The sequence below is a fragment of the Callithrix jacchus genome, chromosome 11, assembly GCF_049354715.1.
Source record: "Callithrix jacchus isolate 240 chromosome 11, calJac240_pri, whole genome shotgun sequence".
Lineage (NCBI taxonomy): Eukaryota > Metazoa > Chordata > Mammalia > Primates > Cebidae > Callithrix > Callithrix jacchus.
In genome coordinates, this window is record NC_133512.1 from 36,753,556 (window position 1) to 36,773,653 (window position 20,098).

Genomic DNA, 20,098 nt, shown 5'->3' on the forward strand with positions numbered 1-20,098 from the left:
CTCTTGCAACCTTGCCAAACTCACTTACTAGTTCAAAAAGCTTTTTTGTAGGCACCATGGATTTCTTAAACAGACAATCTGGTATCTGCAAATAAAAACAGTTTTTATTTCTTCCATTAGAATCTATATGTCTTTTATGACATTTTCCTGCTTTACTCCATTGCATAGAAATTCCAGTACTACAGTGAATAAGAATGATAAAATCAGATGTCTTTGCCTTGTTCCTGATTCTACAGGGAAGCAATAGGTCCTTCCTCATTAAGTATGATGTTAACTGCATATTTTTTGCAAATGCCCTTTACTTGGTTAATGATGCTTCCTTCAACTGAGAATTTTTACAGAAATAAATGCAGAATTTTGCTAAACATTTATTGTACATTTGCTGTCATGTGATTTTGTTTCTTCTTTCATCATTATTGGTGAATTACACTGAGTTTTCCAAATATTCAAATAGCTTTTCGTTCTTGGAATAAACCCTACTATAATGTTATAATGCATTATTTCCTTTTAATATATTGCTGGATTTGCTAATATTTTGTTGAGAATTTTGACAACTATATTTACAATACTGGTTTAAGTTTTTTCCTTTGGTATTATTATAATATGGGCCTCACAGAATAAGTTGCGAAGTATTCCTTATTTTCTAGAAGAGATTATAGAATTTGGTATTATTCATTCCTTAAATGGTAGAATTAGTCAGTGAAACCATAAAAGCCCGAGTTTTCTCTTGTCTATAGTTTAAGCCACAAATCTGAGGAGCACTCATGCTATCTATTTCTTCTTGAGCCAGTACTGGTAGCTTGTACCTTTCAAGGAGTTGGTCCATTTTATTTAAGTTCTCAAATTTAGGTTGCAGAGTTATGAACAGCATTCTTTTCATTTCTACTCTTTATTATTTCTTAACTTCTTGTTTTGAATGTAATTGGCTCCTCATTTTCCAGTTTCCTAAGGTTAAAGTTTAGATTATTTACTGAAGACCTTTCCTTTTTACTAAGAAAAGCATTTAATGCTACAAATTTCCACTAAGCACTGCTTTACCAGCATCCCAGATTTTGTGGTGTATTTTCATTTAATTGGAAATATTTTCTAATTTCCCTTGAAACTTTTTCTTGACCCATGTGTTGATTTCTAGATAGAGATTTCCTAGATATTTCTGTTACTTGATTTCTAGTTCAATGATCTGAGAACATACCTTGTATGATTTGTTTTTCCCAAATGGAATCTCTCTCTGTCGTCAAGGCTGAAATGGTGCAATCTCAGCTCACTGCAACCTCTGCCTCGAGGATTCAAGCAATTCTCCTGTCTCAGCCTCCCAAGTAGCTGGGACTACAGGTGCATGCCACCATGCATGGCTAATTTTTGTATTTTTAGTAGAAATGGAGTTTTGCCATGTTGGTCAGGCTGGACTCGAACTCTTGACCTCAGGTGATCCACCGGCCTCAGCTTCCTAAAATGCTGGGATTATAGACCTGAGCCACCATGCCAGTCTGCTTCTTATTCTTTTAAATTTGTTAAGGAGTGTTTCATGGTTCAGAATATGGTCTAACTCTGTGAATGTTCCATGTGCTCTTAAACAAAATACATATCCTGCTGGGATATTCTTTAAAGTAGGGTTCTTATCCAGATAGCATATAATTGGATCCTTTTTTTTAAAATGTCATTTGACAATGTCCCCCTTTTGATTAGTATAATTTATACCAATCGCATTTAATGTAATTGTTTATTTGATTAGATTTTAAGTCTGTCATTTTATCATCTGTTTCCAAATTGTCTGTTTTTCATGTTTCTGTTTTCCCTTTTCTCAGTTTTTTTCAGATTACAAGTCAAGTGCCCCTTACCTGAAATGTTTGGGCCTGTAAGTATTTCTGCCTTTTCATTCATTTCAATCATGTTTACCTTTAGTCCATGGATCATGGTTATAAGAGCTGCTTTAAAGGTTTTAACTGATAATTCTGAAATCTAGATCATCTTGACATCTGTTATCTTCTCTCTCAAGAAAGTGTCAGCTTTATGTGACTCATAGTACGTTGAGTCATTTTGGATTGTATCCTGGACATTTTGGACGTTATATTGTAGAGATTTTTAGGTCCTGTTAAAAATTCTCTGGAGAATGTTTTTGTTTTAGCTGGCAAACAGCCCATTTAGGTTCAGACTAAAAGTTCCATCTTGCCCTCTTTGAGCAGCAGTTCCAACATTAATTCACTTTCCAGAGGCTTTATGCTTTTTGTCTCTGCTCAGCACATGCTGAGAATTGGATGGTGGTTTTTAAGATGCTCAGTTCTTGAGGCCTTTGCTGGTTCTTTTTGTCTGTGCTGTGCATGCAATGTTCAAGGTTGAGCCCAGTGCAAGATTGAACCCAGGACTTCTTTTGCTTCACACACAGAATTAGGGAACATCTTCTATATCTCTCTCAAAATTTCCCCTATGCCTTTCCAACCTCCAGCTGTCTCTCTTTCTAGTTCCTCTGGCTAGAAAAGCCCAAGTTTCTGGGGGCTCCTGTAATGTTCAGTATGTACACTATGACTGGGACCACCTTCAGAGTAGAAGTGGCAAGACGAAAAAATAATGTCTTCCCTCAGATTTGTTGGGAGACAGTTTCCATTTTCTAGTTCCTCTAGCCAGAGATACAGGTATTTTCTAGAGTTTTTGGTGCTTATGCTGCTACTACTTCAGTGTAATCTGCAAATGGAACTGGTTTTGGACCACAAGGACCCCTTTTCTTGCTTTTTCTGGCTAGATGCAAGAGGTTTCTATTAGAGTGTTTGCTACCTGTACCTGCTATGCAGTGCCCACAGGGTCAAACCTGGGAGACAAAGGAGAGAAAAAGATCTCTATGAAATGAACACATATGACACACTATTATTCAAGTTTTGATTTCATTTCTTGATTGCCTGCTATAGTTTGCTTTTCATTGTCCTCATTTAGATACTTAAGAAAATAAGTAAACCTGTCTAGAGTTTTTAGTGTAGTCAATGTAACAGCCAAGTTGTATACAGGTTGGTCCATTCTGGCCAGCAGTGGACTCAAAGAGCAACAGTCTTGACCATTTCATATACTAATTAAAGCAATTATATAAGAAAATTCTGGGAATGGGCACTGTGGCTCACACCTGTAATTCCAGCACTTTGAGAGACTGAGGTGGGAGGATCACTTGAGGCTAGGAGCTTAGGACCAGCCTAGGGAACATAGAAAGACTCTATCTTAACAACAAAAAAAATTAGCTGGGTGTAGTGGTGTGGGTCTTTAAGTTGTAGTTATTCAGGAGGCTGAGGTGGGAGGATTGCTTGAACCCAGGAGGTCAAGGCTGCAGTGAGCTATGATCACATCACTGCCTTCTGGCCTGGGTGACAGAGTGATATGGTCTCAGCAACAACAACAAGAACAACAAAATTCTGGGAAAAAACTTCAATGCAATTGATGGAGTTTACTGTTTCATTTGTTTTGTTTTGATCAAATATTCTTTTATTAAAAAAATGGAAGTTTCATTCCCAAACTAATTTTACAGAATCTGTTTTCTACATTTGGTTATAATTATTGATAAAAATATATTTAACTTTATATAAAATCATATCTTGGCTAAAACACTAAGTCATCATATATTATAAAGAACCTATATTGCAGTTGCACAATACTTTTTAGGGACTCTTTTGAAAAAGACTTTTTCTTAGCTGGTGAAAAAGAATTTGAGGTATGGTTAAAGATGTAACCTCCTTATAACACTAGCTACCAAAAATCATCCCTTGGTTGCCTTACTGCTAAGTAGATTATGAATGGCAAATGAAACAGTCCAGAAAGCAGGCAGAGTATCCACAATAAAATATTCACAAAGTATACTATATTAACACATGTAACACATCAAGTGTGTATATCTATGTAACATCCTCATTATAGACATTGTTTATTTAGTTATATCATTATAGTATTTCCAAGTTAACAGTACATTTTTTTTTTAAGAGACAGGGTCTTCTAATACTGCCCAATCTGGAGTGCAGTGGCTATCCATGGGTCACAGGCACTATATCCTTGAACTCCTAGCACAGCAGTTCTCCTGACTCAGCATCCTGAATAGCTGGAACTACAGGTGTGCACCACTGAGCCTGGGGAAATGTAAACCTTTAAAGTTTAAGAGAGCAGCATGATTACACCTGTTTAATTTTTTCCCCACTGAGACACCCATTAAAATAATAGTAAAGACATAAAAGGGTTAAATATACAATAACGAAGAAAAAGACAATCCATCAGCAAAACAATGATTGTATCAAATGTCTGCAACCTAGAACAGAAATTGTTAAGGAAGAGGATATATTCTAGAAGACAATCTGCTGGGAGGGAGACATGGAACATAAAACAGAAAACTGAGGTCCATATATAGACCATAACTACTATCAAAAAAATGGGCAAAATAGATTGCAGCTACCAGTGAAAGCGCAGAAGGTGAGTGCACGCCATATTTCCAGACAGAACTTTATTGCCCACAGACCAGGACATTCCCAGGTGAAGGAGCCCCACGGGTCGCCAGAGCGGCTGTTTTGGCCAGCGAGGTTGTTTTGGCTGGCGCCACAGCGCAGTGGCTCTCCGTAAAAAATACACTAGTCTGGGTGCCCTATTGAACTGGCAATTTGAGATCCGGGAAGGCAGATTAGCCCATTCATCTGATTAAACGGGACTCAAACATAAAGCAGGCCAGGAGATTCCCGTGTAGCCACATTGTTTCAGCTGGCATAGTGGGTCGCTGCACGGGAAATCACACAGATCCCGGCGCCCTTTCAGCAGATGACTGGAACACCTGGGAGGGAGTCAACCGTTCAACTTAAAAAAAAAGGGGGCTTTGAGGCAGGGAGCTAGGTGATCAGGCTCGGTGGGTCCCATACCCACAAAAACAAACAAACAGAAATTGGAAACGCTTGGGGTTGAGAGTTTCACGGCAAGCACAGCTAAAACCGCAAGGACCCAGCTCTGTGGGGGAGGGGTGTCTGCCATTACCGAGGCACTCCACCCCTATGGAGGTAGTCTGCTGCTGTTGCCAAGGCCATAACAGAGAGAGTCCGCCATTACAGAGGCGGGCCAACATTGCCGTGGCAGTTCTAACCACACCCATATAACCAGTACTGCAGGGAAATACAAACGGCAGCAGGGTGGAGCCGCAGCAGGGGGGGACCCACAGCAAAGGCTCAGCAAAACCTCTACAGCCAGTGACTAGACTGCCCCCTTGCTGTGGAGGACAGCCCGGGAGAAAAAAAAAATAAAAGGGAGCAATGCAAAGGATACCATAAATAAAGCCCTAACCCCCCGGGACAGAGCTCCTGGGGGAAAAAAGGGGTTTATGAGTTCTGCTGCAGCAGAGTAAAACGTACCTTCTTAGAAGCTCTGAATGAACAACAAAGCTCACAGCTCAGCACTTGAGCTCCTACAAAGAACAGACTGTCTCCTCAAGCAGCTCCCTGACCCCCGAGTATCCAAACAGTCACCTCACATAGGACTGATCAGACTGACATCTGGCGGGCATCATTCCGGGACAAAGATAGCAGAAGAAGAAACTGGTAGCAACCCTTACTGTTCTGCAGCTGCTGCAGGTGATCCCCAGGCAAGCAGGGCCTGGAGTGGACCTCAGCAGTCCTACAACAGAGGGGCCAGTCTGGGAGAAGGAAAACTAAGAAACAGAAATAACTTCATCATCAACAATCTGGATGTCCACTCAGAGACCCAATCTGAAAATCAGCAACAACACAGACGACGGGTGGATAAATCCACAAACATGGAAAGAAACCAGTGCAAATGGAGGAAAACACCCAAAACCAGAATACCTCTCCTCCTACAAGGGATCACAACTCCTGACCAGCAAGGGAACAAAGCTGGATGGAGAATGAGTGTGATGAAATGACGGAATCAGACTTTAGAAGGTGGGTAATGAGAAACTGCCACAAGCTAAAAGAACGTGCTCTAAGTCAACGCAAAAAAACTAAGAACGTTGAAAAAAAATTTGAGGAAATGATAACAAGAATGGACAACTTATAGAGGAATATGAGTGAACTGATGGAGCTGAAAAACACAACATGAGAACTTCGCGAAGCATGCACAAGTTTCAACAGCCAAATCGACCAAGCAGAAGAAAGGATATCAGAGGTCGAAGATCAACTCAACGAAATAAAAGGAGAAGGCAAGACTAGAGAAAAAAGCACAAAAAGGAATGCACAAAGTCTCCAAGAAATCTGGGACTATGTGAAGAGACCTAATCTACATTTGATAGGTGTACCTGAATGTGACGAAGAGAATGAATCCAAGCTGGAAAACACTATTCAGGATATTATCCAGGAAAACTACCCCAACCTAGCAAGGCAGGCCAATGTTCAAGTCCAGGAAATACAGAGAACACAACGAAGATATTCCTCAAGAAGAGCAAGCCCAAGGCACATAATCGTCAGATTCACCAGGGTTGAAATGAAGGAGAAAATGCTACGGGCAGACAGAGAGAAAGGTCAAGTTACCCACAAAGGGAAGCCCATCAGACTCACAGCAGATCTCTCAGCAAAAACCCTACAAGCCAGAAGAGAGTGGGGGCCAATATTCAACATCCTTAAAGAAAAGAACTTTCAACCCAGAATTTCATATCCAGCCAAACTAAGCTTCATAAGTGAAGAAAAAATAAAATCCTTTGCGAACAAGCAAGTACTCAGAGATTTTGTCACCACCAGGCCTGCTTTACAAGAGCTCCTGGAAGAGGCACTACACATAGAAAGAAACAACCAGTAATAGCCACTCCAAAAACATACCAAATGCTAAAGAGCATCAACAAAATGAAGAATCTGCAATAACTAATGAGCAAAACAGCCAGCTACAATCAAAATGGCAGTATCAAATTCACACATAACAATATTAACCCTAAATGTAAATGGGCTAAATGCACCAATCAAAAGACACAGACTGGCAAATTGGATAAAAGGCCAAAACCCATCAGTGTGCTGTATCCAGGAAACCCATCTCACAAGCAAGGATACACAAAGGCTCAAAATAAAGGAATGGAGGAAGATTTACCAAGCAAATGGAGAGCAAAAAAAAAGCAAGAGTTGCAATTCTCATCTCTGATAAAATAGACTTTAAAGCAACAAAGATCAAAAGAGACAAAGAAGGACATTACATAATGGTAAAAGGATCAATACAACAAGAAGAGCTAACGATCCTAAATATATATGGACCCAATACAGGAGCACCCAGATACATAAGGCAAGTTCTTAATGACTTACAGAGACTTAGACTCCCACACAATAATAGTGGGAGACTTTAACACTCCACTGTCAATATTAGACAGATCAACCAGACAGAAAATTAACAAGCATATCCAGAACCTGAACTCAGACCTGGAACTAGCAAACCTGATAGACATTTACAGAACTCTCCACCCCAAGTCCACAGGATATACATTCTTCTCAGCACCACATCACACCTACTCGACAATTGAACACATAATTGGAAGTAAATCACTCCTCAGCAAATGCAAAAGAACGGAAATCATAACAAACAGTCTCTCAGACCACAGTGCAATCAAGTTAGAACTCAGATTTCAGAAACTAACTCAGAACTGCACAGCTTCATGGAAACTGAACAACTGGCTCTTGAATGTTGATTGGATAAACAATGAAATGAAGGCAGAAATAAAGAAGTTCTTAGAAACCAACAAGAACGAAGACACAACATACCAGAATCTCTGGGACACATTTAAAGCAGTCTCTAGAGGAAAATATATACAATAAGTGCCCACATGAGAAGAAAGGAGAGATCCAAAATTGACACCCTATCATCAAAATTGAAAGAGCTAGAGGAGAAAAATAAAAAAAACTCAAAACCTAGCAGAAGACAAGGAATAACTAAGATTAGAGCAGAACTGAAGGAGATAGAGACACAAAAAATCCTTCAAAAAAAAAATCAATAAAACCAAGAGCTGGTTTTTTGAAAAGATCAACAAAATAGACAGCCCACTAGCCAGATTAATAAAAAAGAAAAGAGAGAATAACCAAATAGATGCAATAAAAAAGATAAAGGGGAGATCACCACAGATTCCACAGAAATTCAAACCATCATCAGAGAATATTACAAACAACTCTATGCACATAAACTAGTAAACCTGGAAGAAATGGATAAATTCCTGGACTCCTGTGTCCTCCCAAACCTAAACCAGGAAGAAGTCGAAACTATGAATAGTCCAATAACAAAATCTGAAGTTGAGGCAGCAATTAAGAGTCTACCATACAAAAAAAGCCCAGGTCCAGATGGGTTCACAGCTGAATTCTACCAGACACACACAGAGGAACTGTTAACATTCCTCCTGAAACTATTTCAAATAATCCAAAAAGAGGGAATCCTTCCCAAATCATTTTATGAGACCAACATCATCCTGATACCAAAACCCAGCGGAGACTCAACAAGAAAAGAAAACCTCAGGCCAATACCCATGATGAGCATAGATGCCAATATCTTCAATAAAATACTGGTAAGCCGATTGCAACAGCACATCAAAAAGCTTATCCATCATGATCAAGTAGGATTCATCCCGGGATGCAAGGCTGGTTCAACATATGCAAGTCTATAAACGTAATTCACCACATAAACAAAACCAAAAACAAAACCACATGATTATCTCAATTGACGCAGAGAAGGCCTTTGAGAAAATTCAACAGCCCTTTATGCTAAAAACACTCAATAAACTCGGTATTGATGGAATGTATCTCAAAATAATAAAAGCTATTTACGAAACACCAAGAGCCAATATCATACTGAATGGGCAAAAACTGGAAGCATTCCCTTTGAAATCCGGCACTAGATAAGAATGCCCTCTCCCACCACTTCTATTCAATATAGCACTGGAAGTTCTAGCCTGAGCAGTCAGGTGAGAAAAAGAAATAAAGGGTATTCAAATAGGAAAGGAGGAAGCCAAATCGTTTCTATTTGCAGACGACATAATAGTACATCTAGAAGACCCCATTGTCTCAGCCCAAAAACTCCTGAAACTGATAAGCAACTTCAACAAGGTCTCAGGATACAAAATCAATGTGCAAAAAATCACAAGCATTCCTATACATGAATAGCAGACTTAAAGAGAGCCAAATCAAGAACGAACTGCCATTCACAATGACTACAAAGAGAATAAAACATCTAGGAATACAACTAACAAGGAACGTAAAGGACCTCTTCAAGGAGAACTACAAACCACTGCTCAATGAAATAAGAGAGGACAGAAACAGATGGAGAAAACATTCCATGTTCATGGTTAGGAAGAATAAATATTGTGAAAATGGCCATACTGCCAAAGTAATTTACAGATTCAGTGCTATCCCCATCAAGCTACCAATGACCTTCTTCACAAAACTGGAAAAAAATCACCTTAAACTTCATATGAAACCAAAAGAGAGCCCGCATAGCCAAGTCAATTCTAAGCAAAAAGTACATAGCGGGAGGCATCACACTACTGGACTTCAAACTATACTACAAGGCTACAGTATCAAAACAGCATGGTAGTGGTACCAAAACAGAGATACAGACCAATGGAACCGAACAGAGGCCTCAGATCAACACAACACATCTACAACCATCTGATCTTTGACAAACCTGACAAGAACAAGCAATGGGGAAAGGATTCCCTGTTTAATAAATGGTGTTGGGAAAACTGGCTAGCCATGTGCAGAAAGCAGAAACTGGACCCCTTCCTGACACCTTACACTAAAATTAACTCCAGATGGATTAAAGACTTCAACATAAGACCTGGCACCATAAAAACCCTAGAAGAAAATCTAGGCAAAACCATACAGGACATAGGAGTAGGCAAAGACTTCATGACCAAAACACCAAAAGCATTGGCAACAAAAGCCAAAATAGACAAATGGGACCTAATGAAACTCCACAGCTTCTGCACGGCAAAAGAAACAGTCATTAGATTGAATCGGCAACCAACAGAATGGGAAAAAATTTTTGTTGTTTACCCATCTGACAAAGGGCTGATATCCAGAATTTACAAAGAAGTCAAACAGATTTACAAGAAAAAAACAAACAAGCCCATTCAAAAATGGGCAAAGGATATGAACAGACACTTTACAAAAGAAGACATACATGAGGCCAACAAACATATGAAACAATGCTCATCATCACTGGTCATTAGAGAAATGCAAATCAAACTACATTGAGGTACTATCTCACACCAGTTAGAATGGCGATCATTAAAAAATCTGGAGACAGCAGATGCTGGAAAGAATGTGGAGAAATAGAACACTTTTACACTGTTGGTGGGAGTGTAGACTAGTTCAACCATTGTGGAAGACAGTGTGGCGATTCCTCAAGGACCTAGAAACAGAAATTCTATTTGACCCAGCAATCCTATTACTGGGTATATATCCAAAGGACTATAAATCATTCTACCATAAGGATACATGCACACGAATGTTCACTGCAGCACTGTTTACAATAGCAAAGACCTGGAACCAACCCAAATGCCCATCGATGACAGTCTGGACTGGGAAAATGTGGCACATATACACCATGGAATATTATGCAGCAATCAAAAACGATGAGTTCGTGTCCTTTGTAGGGCCATGGATGAATCTGGAGAACATCATTCTCAGCAAACTGACACAAGAACAGAAAATGAAATACCGCCTTTTCTCACTCATAGGCGGGTGATGAACAATAAGAACACATGAACACAGGGAGGGGAACACTACACACTGGGGTCTGTTGTGGGGAATAGGGGAGGGATAGCGGGGGACGGGGGTAGTTGGGGAGGAATAGCATGGGGAGAAATGCCAGATGTGGGTGAAGGGGAGGAAGGCAGCAAATCATACTGCCACGTGTGTACCTATGCAACTATCTTGCATGTTCTGCACATGCACCCCAAAACCTAAAATGCAATAAAAAAAATAAATAAATATTAAAGATGTGTATCTAAAGAAATATGGTCACACAGCATATTATCGTATTTTTGTAATTCGGCTTCCTCCAGTACAACACAGAGTCCCACCCAGTTGCCTAAAATAAAATTCACTAGCTCAGCCAAGGCAGTGGCTTACACCTATAATCTCAACACCTTGGCAGCCTGAACCGCTTGAGTTCAGGAGCTCAAGACCAGCCTGGGCAACACTGAGAAACTCTGTCTCCACAAAAAAATACAAAATTAGCTAGGTTTGGTGGTGCACACCTGTGGTTCCAGCTGCTAGGGAAGCTGAGGTGGGAGGATCACCTGAGCCTGGGAGGTGGAGAAGGTTACAGTGAGCTGTGATTGTGTCAGTGCACTCCAGCCTGGGTGACAGAGAGGAAGACCCTGTCTCAAAAAACAAAACAAAACAGAACAAAACAAAACGTCACTAGTTCATAAAGTTTTCAAAATCTTTCACTTAAGATTTTATCAAATCACCACCGTGACCGCCACTGCCACCGCCGCTGCCATTACCACCACCACCACCACCACCGCCACCACTGCCAACACCACCACTGCCACCACCACTGCCACCACCATCAACTTGAACAAAAACCAAGAATCATTAGACAATTCAGGAAAGCCTACAACACTAGAAAAAGCAAGATACAGACAAAAAAAAAATCTCCTGGAGGAAACATAAAATTCTAGATTAAAAAACTTAAATAATTTCAGCAAGCACCTGCATCCATACAATGAGAACAAGATGCAGTAAAAAACAAAAACAAAACAAAAACCCACCAACAACAATGGAATGCACTATTGAAAATTAAAATGCAATTCAACAGAAATACCTGAAGGTATAAGAGAAAAGCTGTAAGACTGAAAAAAACCTCAAAAACCTAGGGATTCCAACATATGTCTACTAAGAGAGACAGGAGAGAGAGGGGCAACCCAGAGTACAACTCATTAGCACAACGAATAAAAACCTATTCTTAGATATATCACTACGAAATCTGCAGAACAACACAGATTAAAAGGTGACCTTAGAGTGAAAAACAAAACAAAACAAAACAAAAGAGGTACTTCAAAAGAACATAGGAACTAATGTGAAAGACCTTCCAATGGCCACAGGTGAAACAATTTGCGCAAAAAGCCATGATAGTATTGAATTGTAACCCAAAGATAAGAAATACTCATGAGACCATACCAATGTAAATACATGGCATAACTAAATAATTGGAGGAGAAAATAAAAGTGGTACAAAGAACAAGGAAAATAGAAAACAATCTTTAAAACATGATAGCAATAACTGCTGCAGGCAAGATCCACTAAGGAATGCTAAAAGTGAAGCTTTAGTATTTTTCTTTAAAAAGAGTATTTGTAAAAAAGCCCCCCAAATTTTTCTAAAATAGTAATTATTGTGGTGGTTTTAACATATGTCCACAAATTCTTCAATACTTCTCCCTTCAGGGGGTAAAGCTCAATTCTCTTCCCCCTGAATGTAGACTGAACTTAGTGACTTGCTTCTAACAAACATGGAAAGGGAGGAACTGTAACTTTACAGTGAAGAAATGTGGCACACCCTACATTAACCAATGCCTCAGGGTTAACATCACCAACAATGAGAAAGTCAACATTACATACCTCCACTTTCACGATGTGATGAGAAAGGCACTAACGTGCTATTCTTCCCATGACAATTCACAACCTTAGACTTATCATTAGAAAACATTAGACAAACCCAAAGTGAGGGACATTCTAAAAATACTGAACCTACTAACTTTCAAATGTGTCCAGGTGATAAAAGACAAGGAAAGGACTAGGAAAAGTCACAGATTACAGGAGACTAAGGAAACATGACAAATATATGCAGTGTGTTATTCCAGACTGAATCCTGGGGGAGAAAAAAAAGGCATATTGGTGGAAAATCCGTAATTCTAATAGGATTTTAACAATGCTAATTTCTTAATTTTCATAAAGTACGGTAATGATGTAAAAAGTCTGCATTGAAGAAAGCTTGGTGAATGATGAGAACTCTATGCTATCCTTGCAACTCTTTTCTAAGTGTAAAATTATTTAAAAATAAAAATAAAGTTGCAGGGGAGAAATCGGGTCATCTATCAAAAAAAAACAACAAAAAATAACAAAACTCTTACTGGTCAAACAGATGAAAGAAAACAATAGAGCAGTGACAATAATGTTTTTAAGAGAATATAATTTTCAAACTAGAATACTGTTATTAGCCAAACCACCAAATTAAGTAGCAAGACAAAATAAAGAATTCTTCAGACAAATTTACTTCCCCATACTTTTTATTAGGAAGCATTTTGGCACGTTTTCCAGCAACAAAGAGAGCAGATCAAGAAAAATGAAAACATGAGATCTTGAGAACCAATATAAGAGCCACACCAACAGAGAAGGGAAGAAAAATCTCAAGATAATACCCATGCAACAGACCTACAGAAGAATCAGTTCATGTTGATCAGAAAGATGGAAGGCTCCAGTAAAAAAGAAAATTTGAATGGAATTGATATTGTTCTTAAAAATTTGAAATAACTAGATTACTTCAGAAAAAGACTATGCAAGAAATAAAAAGGCATTGTCTAACTTTATCAGAGACAAGAGTGCTAAGTTAAGAGATAATGTCTGGGGTGCATACCGTTTTTCCAAAGAATCTTAAAGTGAACCCGGAAACCATCATTCTCAGCAAACTAACACAAGAAAAGAAAATCCAACATCGCATGTTCTCACTCATAGGTGGGTGTTGAACAATGAGAACACATGGACACAGGGAGGGGAGCATCACACATTGGGGTCTGTAGGGGGGAAAATAAGGGAGGGACAGCGGGGGGTGGGGAGTTGGAGAAACATAGCATGGGGAGAAATGCCAGATGTAGGTGATGGGGAGAAAGGCAGCAAATCACACTGCCACGTGTGTACCTATGCAACAATCTTCCACGTTCTTCACACGTACCCCAAAACCTAAAATGCAATTTAAAAAAGAATCTTAAAGTGAAGTAAATCCTCAATTCTAAATGCAAGAACTCAAAAGATAGTACCTAATATTGATAGATAAGTAACAGTGTTTAAGTATATGATTTAGATAAATAGCAATCATCCTAGGAAGATCAAAAATCAAAAATAGTTAAAATAGCTAAGATTTTCTGTGGGGAGCAGGACAGAGGGTGGGGCAAAGAGTCTCGTTATTACAGTAAGCTCTTCTGCGATTTCACTTTTAAATAACCATGTATTGTTTTGAAAACCTTTTAAATTTTCTTTAAAAAGCTAACAGATCATTATTTTCAGCGGTGAATAAAAGTAACTCCATTCATTCATAGCCAAGTCAATAAGTTTCTATTTATAGTAATGGTTAGACATTAAATAAAGCATAATTCTTGCTATGAATGGTCAAGGCTTTCAACTTATTAAATGATTAATCCATACTTATTTCAAAATGTATTTTTTATATTCTTTTAGACAAATTTAATAAACAGGAGTTACTATGTTAAATCTTTAAAAGTAACAATTTTAGGTATAATAATATTAAATAGTATTTTTTAGTGTCAAAATGTTTTAATTAAACCATTTTATATATGATATATTTAAGATGTTTGAACCACTGGAAGTAAGCTTAAAGTATATTGGATTATGAGTTGTCCATCCAATAGATGATGATAATGTTGTGAATCTTTTTTCTTAAAGATATGCCCTAAATCATTAATACCTGGTTTTGAAGTATATGTATATATAAATTCTTGAATAAATTTGTTTTGTATATGTACAAGTGTGTGGATGTGTGAGAAAGAGGGATTTTACAAACTCATCATTTCTCAGACAAAATGATGCAATCATAATGTAAGGTTCCAAATCAAACAAAGCAGCAATTTTTCTTGGCTTCCCTAACTTATCCCACTGCTAATCCAGGGTTGAAATACTGCATCCTTTCACACAGACATAAATAGCACAGTATTTTTCAAAAACAGTTAGCAACAACTGGAATGGGATTAACTTTTAATCAATCATATTTGCCAACATCAATGGTGTGGTATAGTACTATACAGAAAGCTTTCAAATTATTATTTTTTTAATTAAAATTCATAGCTTTAGTATAATGTTAACTTTTTCAGGGATTGTGATGCTATACTAACACAGGGTGAGTATACCTAATACAAAAATCTAAAATCCAGATTGCTCCAAATCTGAAACTTTGAGTGTTGGCATAATTTCAGAATAGAAAAATTCACACATAAGTGCTTAACACAAACTCTGTTTCACACAAAAAATTGCTAAAAATATTGTATAAGATCACTTTCAGTCTATATGTATAAAGCATATATGAAACAAATTTCATGCTCATGCTTGGGTTTCATCCCCAAAGTACTGCACTGTGTACATGCAAAATCTAAAATAATCCGAAATCCATACTCTTTCTTGTCCCAAGCATTTCAGATAAGGGGTACTCAATCTGTACTCATTTGTATTACTACTTTATGTGTTTATCAAATTAAAGAACTTTATCACTTTTAATAGATTTCATAATTTTTTCTTTGCAGATACTAATTTCTAATCTTAAAATGGAGCTAATTTCGGTGCCAGTGCTGCTGTTAGAATCAAATAAAGTAATATATTCAAAATAGTTGACATATAGCAGCTGATTTAGAAATGTCAGTTTTATTTCTCCTTTTGTCCCACATGTATCTTGGTACAGGTTTAAAGTGCAAAGTATAACTAAATAATTTATTTAAATTACTTTATTCAATAATAAAATACTGAGTCCCAAATTCTAAACATTCTAAATAGGGTGGGTGTTCTGGCGAAAGAAAAAGAAGAGAAAAGAAAGAAAGAAAGGGAAAAAGGAAGGAAGGAAAAAAAGAAAGGAAAAAAGGAAGGAAGAAAAAAAGGAAGAAGAGGGAAGGGGAGGGGAGGGAAAGTAAGGGAGGGGAGGGGAATGGAGAGAGGGGAGGGGAGAGAGGTAGGTTGATTGCCCAACCAGAAGTCAAGACTTGATGTAAACCCAGAGTCATTAACATAGTAAGGGCACTGGTGTAGGAACTGGCAAACAGATAAAAGCTTCAAAACAGAGAACCCAGAAACTGAACCACACTTAAAGGAGACATTAGGTAAAAGAGGACAATCAATAGAGACAGAATGGGCTATTCAAGAAATGGCTTTCTATATATTAGAAAAATGAAATTATATCCTCATTTCATTCCATCAACAAAAAGAATCTTGAGCTGATAAAGGATCAAACTTACAAAAACAAAACTTTTAAGCTATTAGAAGAAAGTATTATTATTATTACTCTTTTTTTTGAGACAGAGTTTTCTCTTTTTACCCAGTTGCTGGAGTGCAATGGCGTGATCTTGGCTCACTGCAACCTCCGTCTCCTGGGTTCAAGCAATTCTCCTGCCTCAGCCTCCCGAGTAGCAGGGACTACATGCATGAGCCACCATGCCCAGCTAATTTTTGTATTTTTAGTAGAGACAGGGTTTCACCATGTTGACCAGATGGTCTCGATCTCTTGACCTTGTGATCCACCCGTCTCGGCCTCCCAAAGTGCTGGGATTCTAGGCATGAGCCGCCGCGCCTGGACAAGAAATTATTTTTTAAGACACGATGACTGTGGGCCGAAGAAAAATTTATAAACCAAAATCAAAAGACAAAAAAAAAAAAGATTTATATTTGACTAAGACTTCCACATGAGAACGGGTACGACAAAGCTTAAAGACTAGTAAAGACCCTTTACTGAAAGGGAAAACTGTAACATATAAATCATGTAAATGCGAAAAGGAAAGCTTCTGAAAAAAAAAATGAGAACCAGAATAATAAACCAAGACATAAATGACCAATATACACATGAAAAGATGCTTAATATCATGGATAACCATAAAAAATGCACATTTGAAAAATGATAAACAATTATAGCTTGACAAAAACTTTCAAGGCCTGACCCTACTGAGTGCCAGTGAGTACAAAGTGGAAACTATCAGTCATTGCTAGTGAAGGAGAGATTATAATAGCCACCATAGAGACTCTTTAGCCATTACCCAGCGAAATCAAACACATACATTCTCTATGATCCAGCAATTTCACTTCTCACACATGTTCTCATCAACTGAGTTTGTGATAGCACAGACACAAAAAAATCCTAGCAATAACCTCAAACAGTATGGGAATGAATTAATACATTGTTGTAGACTCGTGATAGAATATTATATAGCAGTTCAAGGAAACACATATATGCAAATACATATATGTACAAACTTATAGATCTCAAAACCTAAGTAAAATTTATAATTCTGCAACACTGTAACATTTCCCAACATACACAAAATATTTTATATGTAGATCCATTAATCATACATGTAAGAGTATTAAAAGTGTACGTAAAACTTAGACACATTAGATTTATAGTCGCTGCTGTCTTTGAAAGGTGAAAGCGTAAATTGTAAAGATGACATTTACTTTTTAAGCGCTTTGCTTTATTTTTTTTTTAAAAAAAGCAGAAAATATATTAACCCATTTGGAGTGAGGGTTGTTAGACAGATGTTTATCATACTATTCTTTGATATTTTGGTGAATTTTCTGGACTTGTTTAAAAAAAAGCCTAAAACACACTAATGAAGGATCCCATTAAGATCACAATTCAACTCTCCTTTCACCTATTTAATCACTTATGAAAAATAATATATGACTTCAACATGCTAAGAATACAATATAAACAAATGGAATAAATTCCAGGTCTCGTAAATATGCTGATAAAGTTTATAAAAAGTAAAGTAAAATGTATCTCAGAAATGAGGTTAAAAATGTTAACCTTAAACATCTTCCATATAATTGCTAAAGTAAATACTTCTCCTTCATTTGCCTATTTCCAATTTGATAGCTAAACTATCACTAAAACTTTCATGGAAACACTGAAGAAATAAGTAAAAAGTGCATGTCCTAAAATAAACCAACTAACCTGTATGGGTTCTTCTATGTCTCTGAAGCTCATCACTCCTTGTGAATCTTTTGCCACAAAACATCCAGTTGCATATAAAAGGTCTTTCTCCAGTATGCCAGCGAAGATGTGCTCGTAAGTGAGATGTTTTGCCATAAACTTTACCACATCCTTCAATATGACAGATATGTTGCTTCTTTTTTCCTGGTTCATTACTGCCTCTAGCAAAAACAAAAACCAAACATTAATAACACTGCCAAATAGTAGGCTTATAATTATAGAAAAATTAAAAAGAAGGTAATTAAATACATGTAAATACAAAAAGGAAAAGTATTCTGTATTTACATGTATTATGTAAATACAAAAAGGGCTTATTCAGTGCTTCTCTGAATAAGTTTGATCATGATGCCATAACTGTAGTTAAAATCAGAAAAATTTCAATTAAGAAAAAAATTAAACAGATCTGTGTACCAAATTGCTATGAAAATGTGTTCCTCTCAGGCGGTTTATGCTGTACTATGAACTGCATGTTCCTTCCATAGTGGGCTCTTCATTTGGGAAAAAAATTTCTCTATGCCTTTCAAAACACTTGAAACTTCTCTAAAATGTCAAAAAGATGGCTAAATCCAGTTCAAAGTGTTAAGGTGCAGAGTTTCATTTCCAGCAAGACAGTGTGAGTTCCATGGATCTGTTTCCCAATGAAACTGGTGAAAATTATAAAAAAGCAAAAAAATACTATTTAAAGTCTCTGGAAATGGTCCTAAAAGCAAATAACAGCAAATAAACACTTATTCAAGAAAATTTCACAGAACTTGGTAAGAACAGTAAGAGTCTGTGCTATATGAACCAAGACTCATTCCTTCCCTACTTCTTCCCATCTCCACACACAGGAATATTAGAGACTGATGCAGCCAAGAATATGATTCCTATTCTTCCCACCTCCTAGTCAGAGGGCGACAGCCCCAAGAAGGGCAAAATGTCTGCATTTCTCCTCTTACCCCTGGTTACCTGCTGCTAAGTTCTAGGCAAGTGTAGCGGAACCAAGTCCTTAGCCCTGGGACATAGGCTCTTCCTTGTATGTGGCATGATGAAAATGCTGGGGTCTACACTGCCCCTAACCTGGCCCTTTCATAGTTCATAAAGTCAAAATTATAAGCCGAGAGAGGCCATGTAAGAAGACCTGAGACTACTGCTGTCTCTGCAACCAAGCACTCAGGTCTTAAAGCAGGGTTGTCACTCTGAAACGAGCCACTGTCTCAACTCCTAGTTCAAAAGCTGTGACTCAGAAACACACCATAAAACAAAGAGCTCCAAATCTCTTCCCAAAGGAACTGACTTCATTTGTAAGACAATGTGAAGAAGTCCAAACCTAAGGGTACTCTCAAAAAAAGTAGATATTGTTTCAAAAGACAAATAATTGGGAGAAGACTAACAGATTCACTGGAAATAAAAGTTTAACTACAGGCTGGCTGGTTTGCCAGACAGACGTGAGCCAAGAGGCTGGGAAGAATCCTCTTAGGGTCAAAATAAATGTCAAGCATTGAGATTCTTGGGAAATGTAAACAAAGCTAATAAACCTTTAGCTAGACTGACCAAGAAAATAAGAATCAAATTATTAGAATCAGAAATCAAAGAGGAGATATCACTATCAACCTTACAGAAATAAAAAGGATTACAAAGGAATACACCATGAACAATTCTATGCCAATTACTTGGGTAACTCAAACGAGATGGACGAATTCCCAGAAAAATACTGACCAAAATACTAAAACTGACTCAAGAGCAAATAGTCAATGAGAATAAATTTACAAGTAACTAGACTGAATTAGTAATTAAAACTACCCACAAGAAAAGCCCAAGAACGGACAGATTCACTGGTAAATTTTATAAAACATTTAAAGAATTAATACCAGTTTGGAGGAAATACTTTCAAATTCATTTTATGAGGCCAGTATTCATTACCAAGACCAGATAAAAACATTACAAAAACAGAAAACCACAGACAAATCTCTTATAAATATGGATGCAAAAATTATCAACAAAATACAAGCACACGGCCAACATTGTACTGAAGGTTCCAGACAGGGAAATTAGGTAAGAAAAAGAAACAGAACTCTTGCAGAGTAGAAAGGAAAAAGTAAAAACTATCTCTGCTCACAGATTCCATGACCTTATACAGAGAAATCCTAAAGACTCCACTAAAACAAAACAAATCAACAGTTATAACCAATCAAAAAGTTCAGCAAAAGCTGCAG

General features: G+C 37.6%; 1 protein-coding gene across 2 annotated transcripts in view; it reads right to left on the minus strand.

Moving 5' to 3' along the window:
• SP4 (Sp4 transcription factor) overlaps nucleotides 1-20,098 on the minus strand; it is a 98,311-nt gene that overhangs the window by 21,479 nt on the left and 56,734 nt on the right. For both annotated transcript variants that reach the window (XM_017975264.4, XM_002751505.6), the window contains exon 5: nucleotides 17,865-18,064. In XM_017975264.4, the coding sequence (XP_017830753.1) occupies nucleotides 17,865-18,064 (200 nt within the window). The remainder of the gene's footprint in view (nucleotides 1-17,864; nucleotides 18,065-20,098) is intronic.